Source organism: Manacus vitellinus, unplaced genomic scaffold, assembly GCF_001715985.3.
Source record: "Manacus vitellinus isolate BGI_N305 unplaced genomic scaffold, ASM171598v3 scaffold_0_pilon, whole genome shotgun sequence".
Taxonomy (NCBI): domain Eukaryota; kingdom Metazoa; phylum Chordata; class Aves; order Passeriformes; family Pipridae; genus Manacus; species Manacus vitellinus.
Genome location: NW_021938789.1, coordinates 51,592,637 through 51,607,960, shown reverse-complemented (window position 1 = coordinate 51,607,960; position 15,324 = coordinate 51,592,637). Strand labels below are relative to the sequence as shown.

General features: G+C 44.9%; 2 protein-coding genes across 2 annotated transcripts in view; both read left to right on the top strand.

The window, feature by feature from the left end:
- LOC115307590 (estradiol 17-beta-dehydrogenase 11-like) overlaps nucleotides 1–4,426 on the top strand; it is a 12,025-nt gene extending 7,599 nt beyond the window's left edge. Inside the window, exons 4-7 of the mRNA XM_029960859.1 lie at nucleotides 149–255; nucleotides 1,739–1,876; nucleotides 2,127–2,243; nucleotides 3,736–4,426. Coding sequence (XP_029816719.1) covers nucleotides 149–255; nucleotides 1,739–1,876; nucleotides 2,127–2,243; nucleotides 3,736–3,823 — 450 coding nt within the window. The 3' untranslated portion in view covers nucleotides 3,824–4,426. The remainder of the gene's footprint in view (nucleotides 1–148; nucleotides 256–1,738; nucleotides 1,877–2,126; nucleotides 2,244–3,735) is intronic.
- A 2,469-nt stretch (nucleotides 4,427–6,895) lies between these two features.
- Nucleotides 6,896–14,920, top strand: LOC103763475 (estradiol 17-beta-dehydrogenase 11). Its single transcript, XM_018073245.2, has 7 exons — nucleotides 6,896–7,227; nucleotides 10,061–10,168; nucleotides 10,718–10,849; nucleotides 11,457–11,563; nucleotides 12,702–12,839; nucleotides 13,091–13,207; nucleotides 14,255–14,920. The coding sequence occupies exons 1-7, from the start codon at nucleotides 7,018–7,020 to the stop codon at nucleotides 14,340–14,342; spliced, it is 900 nt and encodes a 299-aa protein (XP_017928734.1). The 5' UTR covers nucleotides 6,896–7,017; the 3' UTR covers nucleotides 14,343–14,920.
- Nucleotides 14,921–15,324: the final 404 nt, after the last annotated feature.

The following is a 15,324-nucleotide window of genomic DNA, read 5'->3' as shown; positions in this document are numbered from 1 at the left end:
TCAGATTGTGAGGTGCTGTGCAGCACAAAGCATTAGTCTCTTAATGACTGATATTCAGGGTCAGTGCTGAATATGCCTAAGAAAACCTTGTTCTTCTCTTCCTTCCTGCCCCCTGCATTTTTGCCTCTTGGATTAAATGACTTTGAAGACAACAAGAGCTTTTCTGCCAGCCATGATGAACAACAACTATGGGCACATTGTCACCGTGGCTTCGGCAGCAGGTCATTTTGGAACTTCTTTCATGGTGGCTTATTGGTAAGTGATTTTTTTAGTCAGCTCGCTTCTTTTTTTTTTTTAATTTTTAATCGTGTCTTCTCCATCATAAAATACCAAGTTATTAGCTCTGACTGAATCGAGAGCAATGCTTGTATGAAAGAATAATCATTTGACACATCAACTAATGAAAGATTTTCTCCTATTTTCTCTCCATCACCAATCCAGACTTTTGCTTAGCAAAAAGGTATCCTCCCTTCTCCTTACAACATAGTGATTCTGTGATTTGTTGTAGAGTTGTCAAGTAAACCCCTAGTGAGTAGTTCTTGATTCTTTTGCCTTTGTGGCAGTGACTGTAGTGTATAGAAATAGAATCATCGAGGTTGGAAGGGACCTTTATGGTCATGAATTCCAGCTGTGAACCCAGCACTACCACTGCAACCCCCAAACCACTAAACCACATCACCCAGTGCTAGATCCAGAGACGTCTTAAACACCTGTAGGGATGGTGACTCCACCACCTCCCTGGGCAACCTATTCCAATGCCTGACCACTCCAGTAATGAGAAAAATTTTCTGATATTTAATCTGAATCTCCCCTGTGTCAGCTTAAGGCTGAGACTCATCTGCCTGTTCATCCTGGTCTATAACAGACTCCCACCGTTATGTCTTCCCTACTGACCTTCCCCGCGATCTTCTGCCATCATGACATAAAATTACTTTTTTACTTGAAACATGTTGGGAAAATCATGGTGCATGCACATAAAACTTATTGGATTGCATATTGTCATTCACAATATGCATCACATCTAGCCTTCTATAACAGCAGCTCCAGGTGCAGCAGTCTTCCCCTGGGAACACTCTTAGAGAATCACTCCCTGCTGGCAATGTGAGAACTCCCCAGCCAGGGATTTTAGTGGGATTACACTGTCCAAATCAATGACAGTCAATAAACTGATTCTCTGGTTCTCCTTTCCTTGGAATTGACTTAAACTAGAGGCACACACCTATTTCTGTGGCACATTGTTCCTCAGTTTTGCTTGCTTAATGCTCCTCTATTTCAAAAGTCACACACAACTGTTACAAGATGCTCCCATGTGGTATAAGAAACAGTAGAGGGTTAATCTTTTCTACACTGCCTATCCTTTTTAATTTTAGAGATTCAGGCTGCATTCCTTCTACAAATCTTCTCACATGGATAAATCAGAATATCTGTCTATCAATGCACATTAGTTATTGTTTTCTAAGATTTCTTTAGTCTGTTTGCAACCAAGGTGACTTTTTTTGAGACATCTGCTGTGCATTCCACAATTACTCCCCAAGCTGCAATATCTAATCCAGCACTACATCCTGGCACAGGGGAAGTTAGAATTAGTCCCTGCCCTATCTCTCAGCTGGATTACATTCTTTGGAGGGTTTTTTTGCCTCCCAGCCTGTACTGTATGATTGTTTAGGCCATTTACAGTTGTAGAGAGTTAGAAATACTATTTATGCCTTCTAATTTGTGCTTTTTTCCCCTCCTGCAGCTCAAGCAAGTTTGCTGCAGTTGGATTTCATAAAGCTCTGACAGAGGAGCTGTCTACCCTGGGAAAGGATGGAATAAAAACCACGTGCCTTTGTCCGGTTTTTATAAACACAGGATTTGTCAAAAACCCCAGAACAAGGTAACTCAATGCTCTGCATTCCTGTCCTTCCTTCTTTGCACCAGGGCACTGCATAATATCCCAGCTTCAGGCCTTCTATTTCAACTGACTGTATAATAACAGTGTGTATAATTGTCTAAAGAAGTGTCCTTTAACCCACATAATGTTGCATTTGAATTACTTGAGTTTGTGCATATGTGAAGCATCCTTGTGAAGCTTGTACCACCCCTTTCTACCACCACAGCTCTTACATGTGTTCTTTTCTTTACAGGATTGGAAAGATTTTGGAGACTGAAGAGGTTGTAGAGGCTCTGATGGAAGGAATAGTGACCAACCAGAAAATGGTTTTTGTTCCACCGCAGCTAAATATTGGTTTGCTTTCTGAAATGTAAGTAGCAAAAGAAAATGAAAAAGTGGGGGTGGAAACAACAATGCTTACTACCTGAGTATATGAGGTTCAAACTTGTAACATCTGAATGAAGATAAATTTAATTTTATGGGAAACTGCATGTTGCACTCATGATATTAAAAGATATAGTTTGGCAGCATAGGGAAACCCTGAAATGACAGCTGGACAGAAATAATTTACATTCAGCCCAGTTTCATTTATTTTATATTCAGTATTGGACATTGTTATACTTATTAATCCAGATTTGACATCAGTATGCCTATAGCAACTAGATAATGTGTAATTGTCTGTAGGAGACAGTATAATGTATTAAACAACCAGCCATCTAAAATATTTTAGTATGAGAAGAACACATCACAAGGTAATGAAATAGCAGTGGTTCTTTCTAATGAGAACACACACAAAGATTTTTTGGAGCCCTCTCATAGGTCCTTCTAATCCACTTGCTGCAGATAACTGTTCACAGTGAAGAGCTCAACTATTCTACAGGCCAATAAGGAAGGAGAGGGAGAACAGAACACCTTTTCCTCAGAGATCATGATTTTCCTTGGGCTTGCAAACAACAGTTTTTCTGCATCAGCATCGTTCTAGAAAGAGCTGAGGACTTGCTGCTTATTAGTGTTTGTTTCTTCATGTCAGCACCAAAGATTGAGGTCATGGAGGCTGGGGACTTTGCTTCAAAAGGGCTCTACTTTTCTCTGCCATGTAAAGCAAGATTTTTCCTCTCACACATCTTTAATATTCAGTGTAGCTGCTCTGCTGAGGAGGTGTTGTTATCAGAGCTCAAGTTCCAAATCTGTAATTTACGTCAGAACAACTAAGTGAATGTCTCAGTTAACTCCTTTAGTATTTCATGAAACACTTGGTAATACCTTGTTTGCAAAACCCAACAACAGACAGTGGGAAAAAGTTTTTCAGTTTTTTGCATCTCTAGGAGCTGCTTGCTGACAGTGCAAGTCTGCAGAAGCATAGACAAATCAAAACTAATGCTGTCAAAACCTTTAGGATAACTTTGCTTTTCTGTCTTAATTTGGGACAGGGGGACAGAGAGATATAACTCTTAAGAGAAAGAATCCTAGGAGAGGAAACTGCACCTCAGTTTTAACATCTCATCCTTCCTTAGGCCTGCTGCTTTTCAGAGCATGAAGCACGTAATACACACCTATATCTGTACAATATTGAGCCTTCCTGGATCCTCCAGCAATATTGCAACCCAAATACTGCCCAGCATATACCCAGCATTGGAACTGTCCTAACAAGACTTGGCTGAGACTGGAGTTTAATTAGTCAGAGATTGATGAGAGCTATGTGTTCTTTGGAAATAATGCCCAGTTTAAGACTTAGTCTCAGTCCATATATGTGCATGTATTCTGCTCCCAGACCACTCTTCCCTCACCTGCAGTGCCACTTTTTCCCATAATTTAAGTTTCTATCTCATGCTTAATTTCATGAGAGTTATTTTCTCTTTCAGGGTGTTTCCAGAACGTGCCCTGAATGTTCTGAAGAAGCTCACTGTTCCAAAGTTTGATGCAATCATTGGGCAGGGAAGCACCCAGTGAAAGCCAAGAATTGATTCTCATTTTGCAGTGGCACGAGTGAAAACAGAACATGTGCTGAGGGTAGTTCAGCTGGTTTGATACAGAACTAAGACAGGTGCTTCCAGGCCACCATTTCCAAGCACACAGAAAGGTTTATCCCACACCTGTAGCAGGAATATACCTGCATAATATGAAATGTTAGCAAAGCAGAGATGCAGCTCTAGAAAGGCTGCTTTGAGTGTACATCACATTGCCTCTGTCTCATAGTGTTGAGGCAGACAGGAATTCCCACAAAGCCTGTATTTGGGACAGCACAGCTGCCTATTTGAGTGCCGAGGGATTGCCTGAAAATATGTTAATGTGGACTCATTCCTGAGCAAAGCTGTCTTGCAAGAAAAAATTTATACAGCAGGTAGGTGGCCTGTTTCCCCTCAATTTATCTTTTAAATGTAAAAAAATATGCTGTAATGAACACTTACAGTTTCATGTGCATTTGTAATGTGTATTATGGAACTATTTTAATTAATTGTATTATTGAAATAATGCAGCCTTGTTTGTAATGTAATGCCTAATTACATTGATTATCAATTATGCCTTAGCACCATCAACACTCCTTATTTCAAATAAATACATTTTTCTAACCCAAAAGTGTCTCTCAGCAATGGAGACGGGAACTAGGTCCAAGAAAGGACAGTGGAGCAAGTGCAAAAGTGAAAGGGTCAGCCAGAGCCTGCCAACCACCAGGCCAGGCTGCAGGGATGAGGCAGGTCCCGTGGTCACACCAGGAAGTCACATCAGGATCAGTGAGGTACAGGGCCAGGCATGGCACACCACCAGCACAGCCTACACAGGGGCTGGGGCCAAGGCCAGGGCTTAAAGGTGGGTGCCAGGGAAGAGGGTACATGGGAAAAGGCTCCAGATGAGCCTTCGCTCAGCTCCTCATGACAAGCCAGTGGCCTGATCTGATGGGACCCACCTTGACCAGGAGGTTAATCCCCAAAGGCCTTCAGCCTGTGGTACAAGAGAGCAGCACCTGATGAAACACGGGTCAAGACCCCTTTGGAGCACAGATTATCTGTGCACCTACTTGTGCAACTCCCAGCCACTGCAGGGACTTGCTGGCTCACAGCCATCTGAGGGAGGCCTGAATACGCTGCCACCTTTGGCACAGTTGGAATCCATCCTGCTCACCTGAGCATTTCTTGTTGTCCTGTAAACAGGTTCTTCAGAAAAGGGTGCAATATGGTCCAGTGACTCCAAAGAAAAAGCACAAAAAGACCCCTGAGATAGACAAGTCAATGTCCCGATGACTAGGCCCTCTTGTCATACTGGCTTCAGTAGGACACATCAGACAAGATATTTGGCTTCTCCTGGCACACCATTCCCACTAGCCTTGTGCATTATTCAGATTCTCATGGCAGCATTAAATTGGAAGACAGAAATCCAGGCAGCGCTGTCCTGCTGAGTCTGTTTCTCAGCATACTTGGTCTTAAGGAAAGGGAGACTGTGTTCACTCCCATCTTGCCAGATCTAGTCTAGTCTCTCAGAGCCCAGAGGAATTATTGGGCAGGGCAACTTGTGCAGTACTTCATATGTGGCTACAGTTGTTCTCTGTGTCTCCTATGGCTGCAAGTCTTCTGCTTGGCATAAAGAAACTTATGCAAAAGCAAGGAATTAAGTCTTCATCTCCTGAACACCAGTGACAGAACTGATTCGTCAAGCTTCCCAGGCTTCTCAGTTCTCTTTCTGGCCACAGCAGTCAACAGAAGCTTGTCCCATAGTCTGGTCATTATTGGTGCCCAGCAGGAGCCTATGTGAGCAAGCTTCATATAGCCACCTACAGCCAGGTCCCAAATTTGAAGAGCAGTATCTCACACCCTGGCTTAGGACTTGTTATGAGTCAGGCTGGTGACTCTGGCCTTGTGCTCTGCCTCCTGCTGAGTTGTCTCTTAGAGACAATGGTTCTATGGCCTGCCTGCCTTCACTGTTTTGGCCACGGCACTGACTGGAGCCCTGTGCCAGGAAAATGACAGCACCGCTGAGCTGTGCAATTAGGGTCGGGCCCAAATGCTGATGTATTAATTAAGCAGAGAATGAAGTTCCAAGAGGAAGGGAGGAAGTGCCCAGCTTGGAATGGCTCTGCTGGAGCTGACCTAGTCTCTCACAGACAAGGTTAGCAACAATACATCCAAACCACCAGAACAAAAACAGTACTTTTCAAGAACTGTAATCTTAACTGGAGGCTGATTTTGGTCAGTTGACAGATATTCATGAAACCTTCACTCTTCCCCAAGCAGCTTAAAAATACACTTAAATAAAATTATGAACATGACTGTGATACATCTAATTCTCTAACTGAAAAGCAGAGGAGTAAGGTCAGCAATCCTTTTCAAGTAAGATCATGCAGTTACATTGTTGGAGCTGGAAAAACCACCTGAAACTACTTTTGTCCTATTCCCCATAAGCACTCCTGTTCTGGTTAAGGTTCTGAATACACCCTTACACACAAGCAAGTTGTGTGATTTAGACTCAATTAGATAAGGATGACCCAATTCACTCAGGCAATGCCGTTTTCCAAAGGACTTGAGGAAACTAAGTAGCCACAGCATAAGATGAAAGGACTGAGTATGAACCACTAATTAGAAAACAGAATAAAAGAGAGCAGCCAGGCAAGAGCTCACCTATGGAGTTCCACAAGTTGAAAGGACTTGTCTCATTCAGCTTTCTTTAAGTGATCTGGAAGAGGAAGATATTGGGACAAAGTCTGCTGACAATGGACAGATACCCAATGGAAGGAAGGACCATGAAGAAAACCACTCAAGGATCTCATGGAACTGAGCGACTGGACAGTCACAAAGCAGGATTTGAGCCACACAACACAGAGTTGAGGGGAACTTCAAGATGCTTTTGCCAGTAACTGGATGAGCAAATTTATTGCCAGTTCTGTCCCTCCTGCACCTGCTGCAGACGACAAACAAGACCAAGAACCGCTCACCCGGGCACGGAGAGCTCCGTGCGGGGCTGGGCGGAGCAGCCCCCCGGGCTCCCGCCCCCTGCCCGGGACGGGCGGTGCGGGGGTGGATCCTGCCGGGAACTGACAGGACGAGCTGTGAGCGCTGAGGTGGGCGCGGGCAGCTGGTAAATCAACAACCCACGTCGCCGTCAAAAGAGATTAAAGTTCAGTTCGGCCATCAAACGACCCTCGGAAAAAAACAATGAATCTGTTTGTGGAAACTCTTCTGTTCCTGGGCACGCTCGTCTACTCCTACCTGGAGGCTTTCGTGAAGCTGTTTGTCCCCGTGAGGAGGAAGTCTGTCAGCGGAGAGCTTGTGCTCATCACGGGTGCTGGCCATGGCGTCGGAAGAGCGACCGCCCTCGAGTTCGCCAAGCGCCAGAGCAGGCTGGTCCTCTGGGACATCAGCAAGGTAATGGCACAGCTCGTGTCCTCACTCCTTCGCCTCCGAGCCCCATGGGGTTCAGGAGCGTAAGAAGGGCATCACCAGATTGCATCCACAGCAGCTCCTTCCCCCTGCGCTGCCGTCGGCTCACGGCCGGCTCTGGCTGGCCCGCTGAGCGCCAGGAGAGGGTTTGGCCCCGCTGGCAGCAGAGGATGGAGGGCTCTGGGTCCCGCAGTTCCTCGGCGCTGCTCAGCGAGGGGGCAGGCAGCGCCTGGCAGAGCCCCTGCGAGAGGGAAGTGCGTGCTCCGAGAGCTGCTGCTGGAACCGCTGCCTGGGCTGGCAGGCAGAGCACGCCCAGACCAGCAGCCTGCGTCCACAGAGGAGCAGGTTTGCCTCCGCTGAGTGTCTCTGGCCTCAGGCTTTTTGCATACATTGCTGGAAGGTGTGTTTTCTCTTTACTCATATCAACAGCATTGCTGTGCTGAGCTGTGTGTGAGCCCTGCTGCCCTCTGGGGCAGCTACAAGCGTAGATGGCTCCTTGCTGAATGTTCGTACTGGCCCAAAGTGTTTCAGATAATTTGACTGGAACGCAAAAAGACCTTGGCAAGTGGAGGACAGACAGGTACAAACATGCATCTTGGCAGTCAGTAGGGATCAAGGCCAAGTGTGTGTAGGTGAAGCAGCTGCGCAGGGAGGATGAGAGGCTGGAGAGCAGAGAGTGGGAAAGGTTTCTGACACAGTGGGTCAGGAGAGGAGTTCATCCTGTCGTCCTGGAGCTGCAAAAACAAAACCCAGCCCACCACAAACAAACAAAGAAAACCCCACAAAATCCAAGACAAGCCGAGGATAAGGGGTTGTATAAGCAGGGAAGGTACTGTAGAACATTTCCAGTGTCTGTTCGTGCTGCCCATTATGGCTGAGACCAGACACTGGAGGGGTGGCAGGAGGCACAGCACTGCTCTCCCAGTGTGTACAGGTCTGCAGCAAAGTAGAGCATTGTCCATGTTTGCTGGATGGAATTCGGGGATTAAGGAATAAACTAAGTCACGAGCAGCACCTGGCTTTGGTACCGGGAAATAGATTGTAAGGGTGAGTGTAAGGAGGAACTGAAATACAATACCAGAGGAGGTGGTAGATCCTGGAGGATCCAACTACCTAGTCCAAGGCTTTCTTCCTGGGGCTCTCAGCCTTAAGCAGCAGCCAGGACTGAGGGCAGCTGCCCAGTCACCCACTGCAGGGACCTGCACAGCTTCTCTCAAGTGCTGAGCTGTCCCAGGCTATTTGTGACCTGGGGCCTTTCACTGCACAGGCCATCACTGGCATGGCTTTCTGGCACCTGGGGACAAGGCTACGCCCAAGTCACTTCTGCCCTGGCTTAGTGGGTTGATGGATGAGCTTCTCTTCTGCGTGTGTCAAGTGCCATTCCATAAGAAATGTCCTTCTGCTTTGTGCACTGGTGTGGTAGGTTTGACCTTGGCTGGATGCCAGGTGCCCACCAATCCACTCCCCCTTTTCAGCTGCACCGGGCAGAGAAAATAGCATGGAAAATGACTTGCAGGCTGAGATAAGGCAGTTTACTAAAGCAGAGACGAAATTTTGTGCATGCACAAGCAAAGAGAAATAGAAGTATTTTGTTCTCTGCTTCCCATCTGCAAGCAATGTCCACCCACATCCTGGGAAGCAGGGCTTCAGCACAAGTAGCAGTTGCTCCATAAGGCAAACGTCATAAAAAATGGATACCCTCCCCTTCCTCTTTTCTTAGCTGTTATATCTGAGCTGACATCACATGGTATGGAATATTCCTTTGGTCAGTTTGGGTCAGCTGTCCTCGTTGTGTCCTGTCCCAGGATCTCGCCCACCCCCCGCCTACTGACGGGAGGGGAATGTTGGACAGACAGTGCTGATACTGTGCCAGCTCTGCTCAGCACTAGCCAAACCACTGGTGTGTTATCAACACCCTTCTGGCTACCAATGCAAAGCACAGCACTGTGAGGCTGCTTTAGGGAAATGAACTCCATCTCAGCCAGACCCAATACAACTGTGGAGGGCACCTCTCTTTTCACACCCAGTCTGTGAATACAGAAACACATAAAGCCTCTCACACATAAAACTTCTCATATCGGGTGCCAGACAGGCCGTGTTTGAGGAGCTCTGTTTACACTCACGGTGTCTGCCTGCTGTACTGTGATAGGCACTGTGTGCCCACTTTCTGCAGCCTAGTTAAGTGTGCCTTACCAAGGCAAACTCACTCTTGTTGCCACACTCCTATGGCTAGGAGAATTGTGATTGTTCAGCCTGGAAAAGAGACAGCTTTGGAGTATCCTAATTGTGGCCTTCAGTACCTAAAGGGAGCCTAGAAAAAGGTGAGATGGAGCAAGATGATTTACAAGAGCATGTGGTGCCACGACAAGGGGGAATGGCTTCAAACTGAAAGAGAATAGGTTTAGATAAGATATTAGCAGGAAATTCTTTACTGTGAGGGTGGTGAGGCATGGGAACAGGTTGCCCAGAGAAGTTGTGGATGCTCCATTCCTAGAGGTGTTTGAGACCAGGTTGGATGGAGCTCTGAGCAACCTAGTGAAAGGTGTCTCTGCCCATGGCAGGGGGGTTGAAATGAGGTGATCTTTAAGGTCCCTTCTAACCCAAGTCATTCTGTGATTCTGTTCTTTCCTTTTTGGAAGTCAGTATACACAAGTCTGAAATTTAAGGCTGGAATAGCTGTCTTCCCAAGGATCCCACCTACAGCTCTGTCCCTGGGTGGCTGTGAACTGCTCAGGGGCCTGGCAGTGGTGACACAATTAAGAGACATCTTCAGCAGGGCACAGTTGTGCATGAGTGTCTTCTTTTCTGCCCCTTCCAGCACGGCGTTGAGGAGACGGCAGCAGAATGCCAGGGTCTGGGGGCCACTGTTGAAACCTTCGTGGTGGACTGCAGCAAACGGGAGGAGATCTACAGCGCTGCAGAGAAGGTAGGGCAGCAGGGGCACGGACAGAGGCTCGCCCAAACATGCTCCATTTCCAGAAAAGCAGGGACAGCTGGAGAAGAGGCATTGCACACAAATCATGCAAGGCCTTGGAACCTCCCCACTCCTCGCTGCTCTCTGTACACAGAGTGGTGAGGCATTTCCAAGATCACACCCTTTAGTGAGGCTCGAGGATATCATTCCTCACTGCCAAGTTTGCTCTGGAGAGTTCCAGCCTCTGAAGAAACACAGGCAGCACTGAGGACATATGAAACATTTTATTGTAAAGGCTGTGGTCCAGCTGGCTCAAAACTGTCTGTACCTCCATAGTCCCAGCTGTGAGAAGAATCAGATCTAAACCAGATCTCATGGTAATACTGCACAGTTTCTGCCACATCTGGAAAGGTACCGTGATCTTCCTCTCCCTAAAGGAGACAAAGTTAAGAAATAAATTAATTATTGGTCATCTTCTGCAGCCTTGCATTTTTTTATTTGGGATTTTTTTATATAATGAATGAGAGACACACTTCTGGGCCTTTGTTTTGTCTCCAAAAGGTGAAAAAGGAAATTGGGGATGTGACCATCCTGGTGAACAATGCTGGTGTGATCACAGCTGCCGACCTGCTCTCAACTCAGGACCACCAGATAGAAAGAATGTTTGAAGTCAACATCCTGGCTCACATGTGGGTAAGGGCCACTACCATCTCCATACCTACATTTTTGGGGAGCATACCTGTTGAAGAGACCTATTTAAAGTAACCCTTATTACCAGTGATTTACCAAAGTGTCTTTTGGATGTGTACAGCACAGGGGCACCCTTGGGAAACTTGAACAGCCTCCTGCTGATCTGAGCAGGCTGGTGACAGCCTCATGTGCAGCATCTGTCAGAGCTGTACTGGGGCTTACAGAGTGAGGGGGTTTCAGCTGTTAAGCAATATTTGTTTGCAGCTGAAGAGAAGCTGCAGGTTGACAAGTGTTTTATTGTACGTGCTGGGGGTGAGACACTCTCAGCATTGCCACTGACTCCTGAAACCTCAAAAGCAGCAGAGGAAAGATGTGAAAATGAAATCCTGTTTATAGCTGACTTCCTGAAACATTTGCAGAGCAGGTTGCCAGATGCACCAGCTGATCAGAGAACATGTATCCCTGGGGCTCTCAGATTGTGAGGTGCTGTGCAGCACAAAGCATTAGTCTCTTAATGACTGATATTCAGGATCAGTGCTGAATATGCCTAAGAAAACATTGTTCTTCTCTTCCTGCCCCCTGCATTTTTGCCTCTTGACTTACTTTGAAGACGACAAGAGCTTTTCTGCCAGCCATGATGAACAACAACTATGGGCACATTGTCACGGTGGCTTCGGCAGCAGGTCATTTTGTGACTTCTTTCATGGTGGCTTATTGGTAAGTGATTTTTAAATCGGTTCTCTTAATTTTTTTTTTGTTTTTAATCGCATCTTCTACATCATAAAGTACCAAGTAAGTGAAATGATCCTCCCACTGAATACGATACAGACAAATGACTGTGCTAAGGAGGAAGAAAGCACAACAGCCAGCACTTGAGGATGGCTGGCAGTTCCCAACATGTAGTTATTAGCTCTGACTGAATCAGGAGCAATGTTTGTATGAAAGAATAATCGTTTGACACATCAACTAATGACTTCTATTTTTTCTCCCTTACCGATCCAGACTTTTGCTTAGCAAAACAGGTATCTTCCTCCCTTCTCCTTAGAAACTAGTGATTCTGTGAGTAGTTGTAGTGTTGTCAAGAAAGCCCCTAATGAGTAGCTTTTGATCTTTTTATCTTTGTGGCAGTGGTTGTTGTGTATAGAAATACTTCTACCATCATGACGTAGAACTGCTTTTCTACTTGAAACATGCCAAGAAAATCATGGTGCACAGAAAACCTGTTATATTGCATATTGTCATTCTACATCACATCCAGCCCTCTATAACAGCAGCTCCAGGTGCAGCAGTCTTCTCTTTTCTATTTTCTTTGGACTTGACTTAAACTAGAGGCACACACCTATTTCTGTGGCATGTTGTTCCTCAGTTTTGCTTGCTTAATGCTCCTCTATTTCCAAAGTCACACACAACTGTTACAAGATGCTCCCATGTGGTATAAGAAACAGTAGAGGGTTAATATTCTTTTCTACACTGCCTATCCTTTTTAATTTTAGAGATTCATTCCTTCTACGAATCTTCTCACATGGATAAATCAGAATATCTGTCTATCAATGCACATTAGTTATTGTTTTATAGGATTTCTTTAGTCTGTTTGAAACCAAGGTGACCTTTTTTGAGACATCTGCTGTGCATTCCACAATTACTCCCCAAGCTGCAATATCTAATCCAGCCCTACATCCTGGCACAGGGGAAGTTAGAATTAGTCCCTGCCCTATCTCTCAGCTGGATTACATTCTTTGGAGGGTTTTTTTTGCCTCCCAGCCTGTACTGTATGATTGTTTAGGCCATTTACAGTTGTAGAGAGTTAGAAATACTATTTATGCCTTCTAATTTGTGCTTTTTTCCCCTCCTGCAGCTCGAGCAAGTTTGCTGCAGTTGGATTTCATAAAGCTCTGACAGAGGAGCTGTCTACCCTGGGAAAGGATGGAATAAAAACCACATGCCTTTGTCCGGTTTTTATAAACACTGGATTTGTCAAAAACCCCAGAACAAGGTAACTCAGTGCTCTGCATTCCTGTCCTTCCTTCTTTGCACCAGGGCACTGCATAATATCCCAGCTTCAGGCCTTCTGTTCCAACTGACTGTATAATAACAGTGTGTATAATTGTCTAAAGAAGTGTCCTTTAACCCACATAATGGTTGCATTTGAATTACTTGAGTTTGTGCATATGTGAAGCATCCTTGTGAAGCTTGTACCACCCCTTTCTACCACCACAGCTCTTATATGTGTGCTTTCCTTTGCAGGCTTGGAAAGATTTTGGAGATTGAAGAGGTTGTAGAGGCTCTGATGGAAGGAATAGTGACCAACCAGAAAATGGTTTTTGTTCCATCAAATCAGAGTGTTGCTTTACTGCTTGAAAGGTAAGTATTAAAAACAAAAATGTATCAACAAGTATCAACTATAACTTGCTGACTGCACCACCCTCAAACTTGTAAAATCTGATTCAGTTATTTTAGAACGCATCACAAGGTAACTAATAATGCAGTGGTTCTTTCTAGTGACAACAGCAGATGTCATACACAGTTATTTTTTTGAACCCTCTCATAGGTCCTTCTAATCCACTTGCTGCAGATAACTGTTCTCAGTGGAGAGCTCAACTGCTCTACAGGCCAGTAAGAAAGGGGAGGGCTCCTGGAAATACGACATTCTCTGAAACAGCACCCCCAGTGTAGTTCCAAAAAGAGCTGAGGACCTGCTGCTTATTAGTGTTTGTTTCTTCATATCAACACCAAAGATTGAGGCCACGGAGGCTGGAAAATTGCTTTAAAATGGCTCCATTCTTAGCTCTGCTATGTAAAGCAAGATTTTTCCTCTCACACATCTTTAATATCCAGTGTAGCCGCTCTGCTGAGGAGGTGTTTTCATCAGAGCTCAGGTTCCAAACCTAGAATTAACATCAGAACAACTAAATTTAGTTTTCAGTTATTTTCTACAGTATCTCATGAAACTATTAGTAATTTATTGTTTGCAAAAGCCAGCAAACTTGGGCCTAACCCTAAATTTCTTTTTATGAGGAAGTGTAAAGATGTTTGGGTTTGGTTTTTTTTCCTTTCAAGAATTTCCAGATTAACCAGGTAACATTTTGAAAGCAAAGAGAAAGAAAATGCACATGTCTATGTTCAATATAAAAAGTTCCTGGATTCTGCAGCAATATTGCAACCTAAATCATGTCCAGTGCATACCTGTCCCAGAATTGTCATAAAAGGAGATGGGTGGGATTGGAGATAAAACTAGTTGGAGATTGATGAGGGCTACATATGCTTTGGAAATAATGCCCAGTTTAAGACTTAGTCCGTGTCTGTGCATTCTGCTCCCAGACCACTCTTCCCTCACCTGCAGTGCCACTTTTTCCTGTCATTTAAGTTTTTCTTATCCCACATTTAATTTCATGTTATTACCTCTTTCAGAGTGTTTCCAGAACGTGCCCTGAATGTTCTGAAGAAGATGACCGATGTCAAGTTTGATGCAATCATTGGGCAGGGAAGCACCCAGTGAAAAGCAAGAATTGATTCTCGTTTCGCAGTGGCACGAGTGAAAACAGAACATGTGCTGAGGGTAGTTCAGCTGGTTTGATACAGAACAAAGACAGGTGCTTCCAGGCCACCATTTCCAAGCACATGGAAGGGTTTATCCCACACCTGCAGCAGGAACACACCTGCATAATGTGGAGTGTTAGCTAAGCAGAGATGCAGCTCTAAAAGTCTAAAGGACTGCTTTGAGTGTACATCACATTGCCTCTGTCTCGTAGTGTTGAGGCAGACAGGAATTCCCACAAAGCCTGTATTTGGGACAGCACAGCTGCCTATTTGAGTGCCAAGATTGCTTGAGAATATGTTAATCTGGACACATCCCTGAGCAAAGCTGTCTTGCAAGAAGGAATTTATACAGCAGGTGGGTGGCCTGTTTCACCTCAATTTATATTTTTATATGTACAATGAATTTCACGTACTTTTGTACCAAGTACCTGAAACAATATGGGTATGTTATATAATACCTAATTACATCGATTATCAATTATGAATGAGCACCATCAATATACCTTTATATTAATAAATACAGTTCTTTAACACAAAGAACATGAAGCGTCTCTCGGCCGTGAAAATCATAAGCACATCCTAGAGGTGCATTTAAGGTGTGGTATCAAGTAACACACCTTTCCCTGTACCATTTCTCACACTGCTCATCTGCAATTCCCAGACACCTTTAAAACACTTCCCCATGACAACAGCGCAGTATTTCTCTACAAATTGCTGGGTGCTCTCCTGCATTTCATGCATGCAGGAGAATGTGATTTGTTATGTGAGAACACAGACCAAGTTGGACGGTTTTCCTCTTTACATTACAAGGCAATGAATCCAACTAATGAAAACTCTGCAGTCTGTCTGTGTCAGTATTCATAAGTCAGACTCGCGTTATTAAAGAAAAGAGCAAGGTTATGCTGAGCCAGGAAAGCCTTCGTTTGCATGCAGCAGGTGAG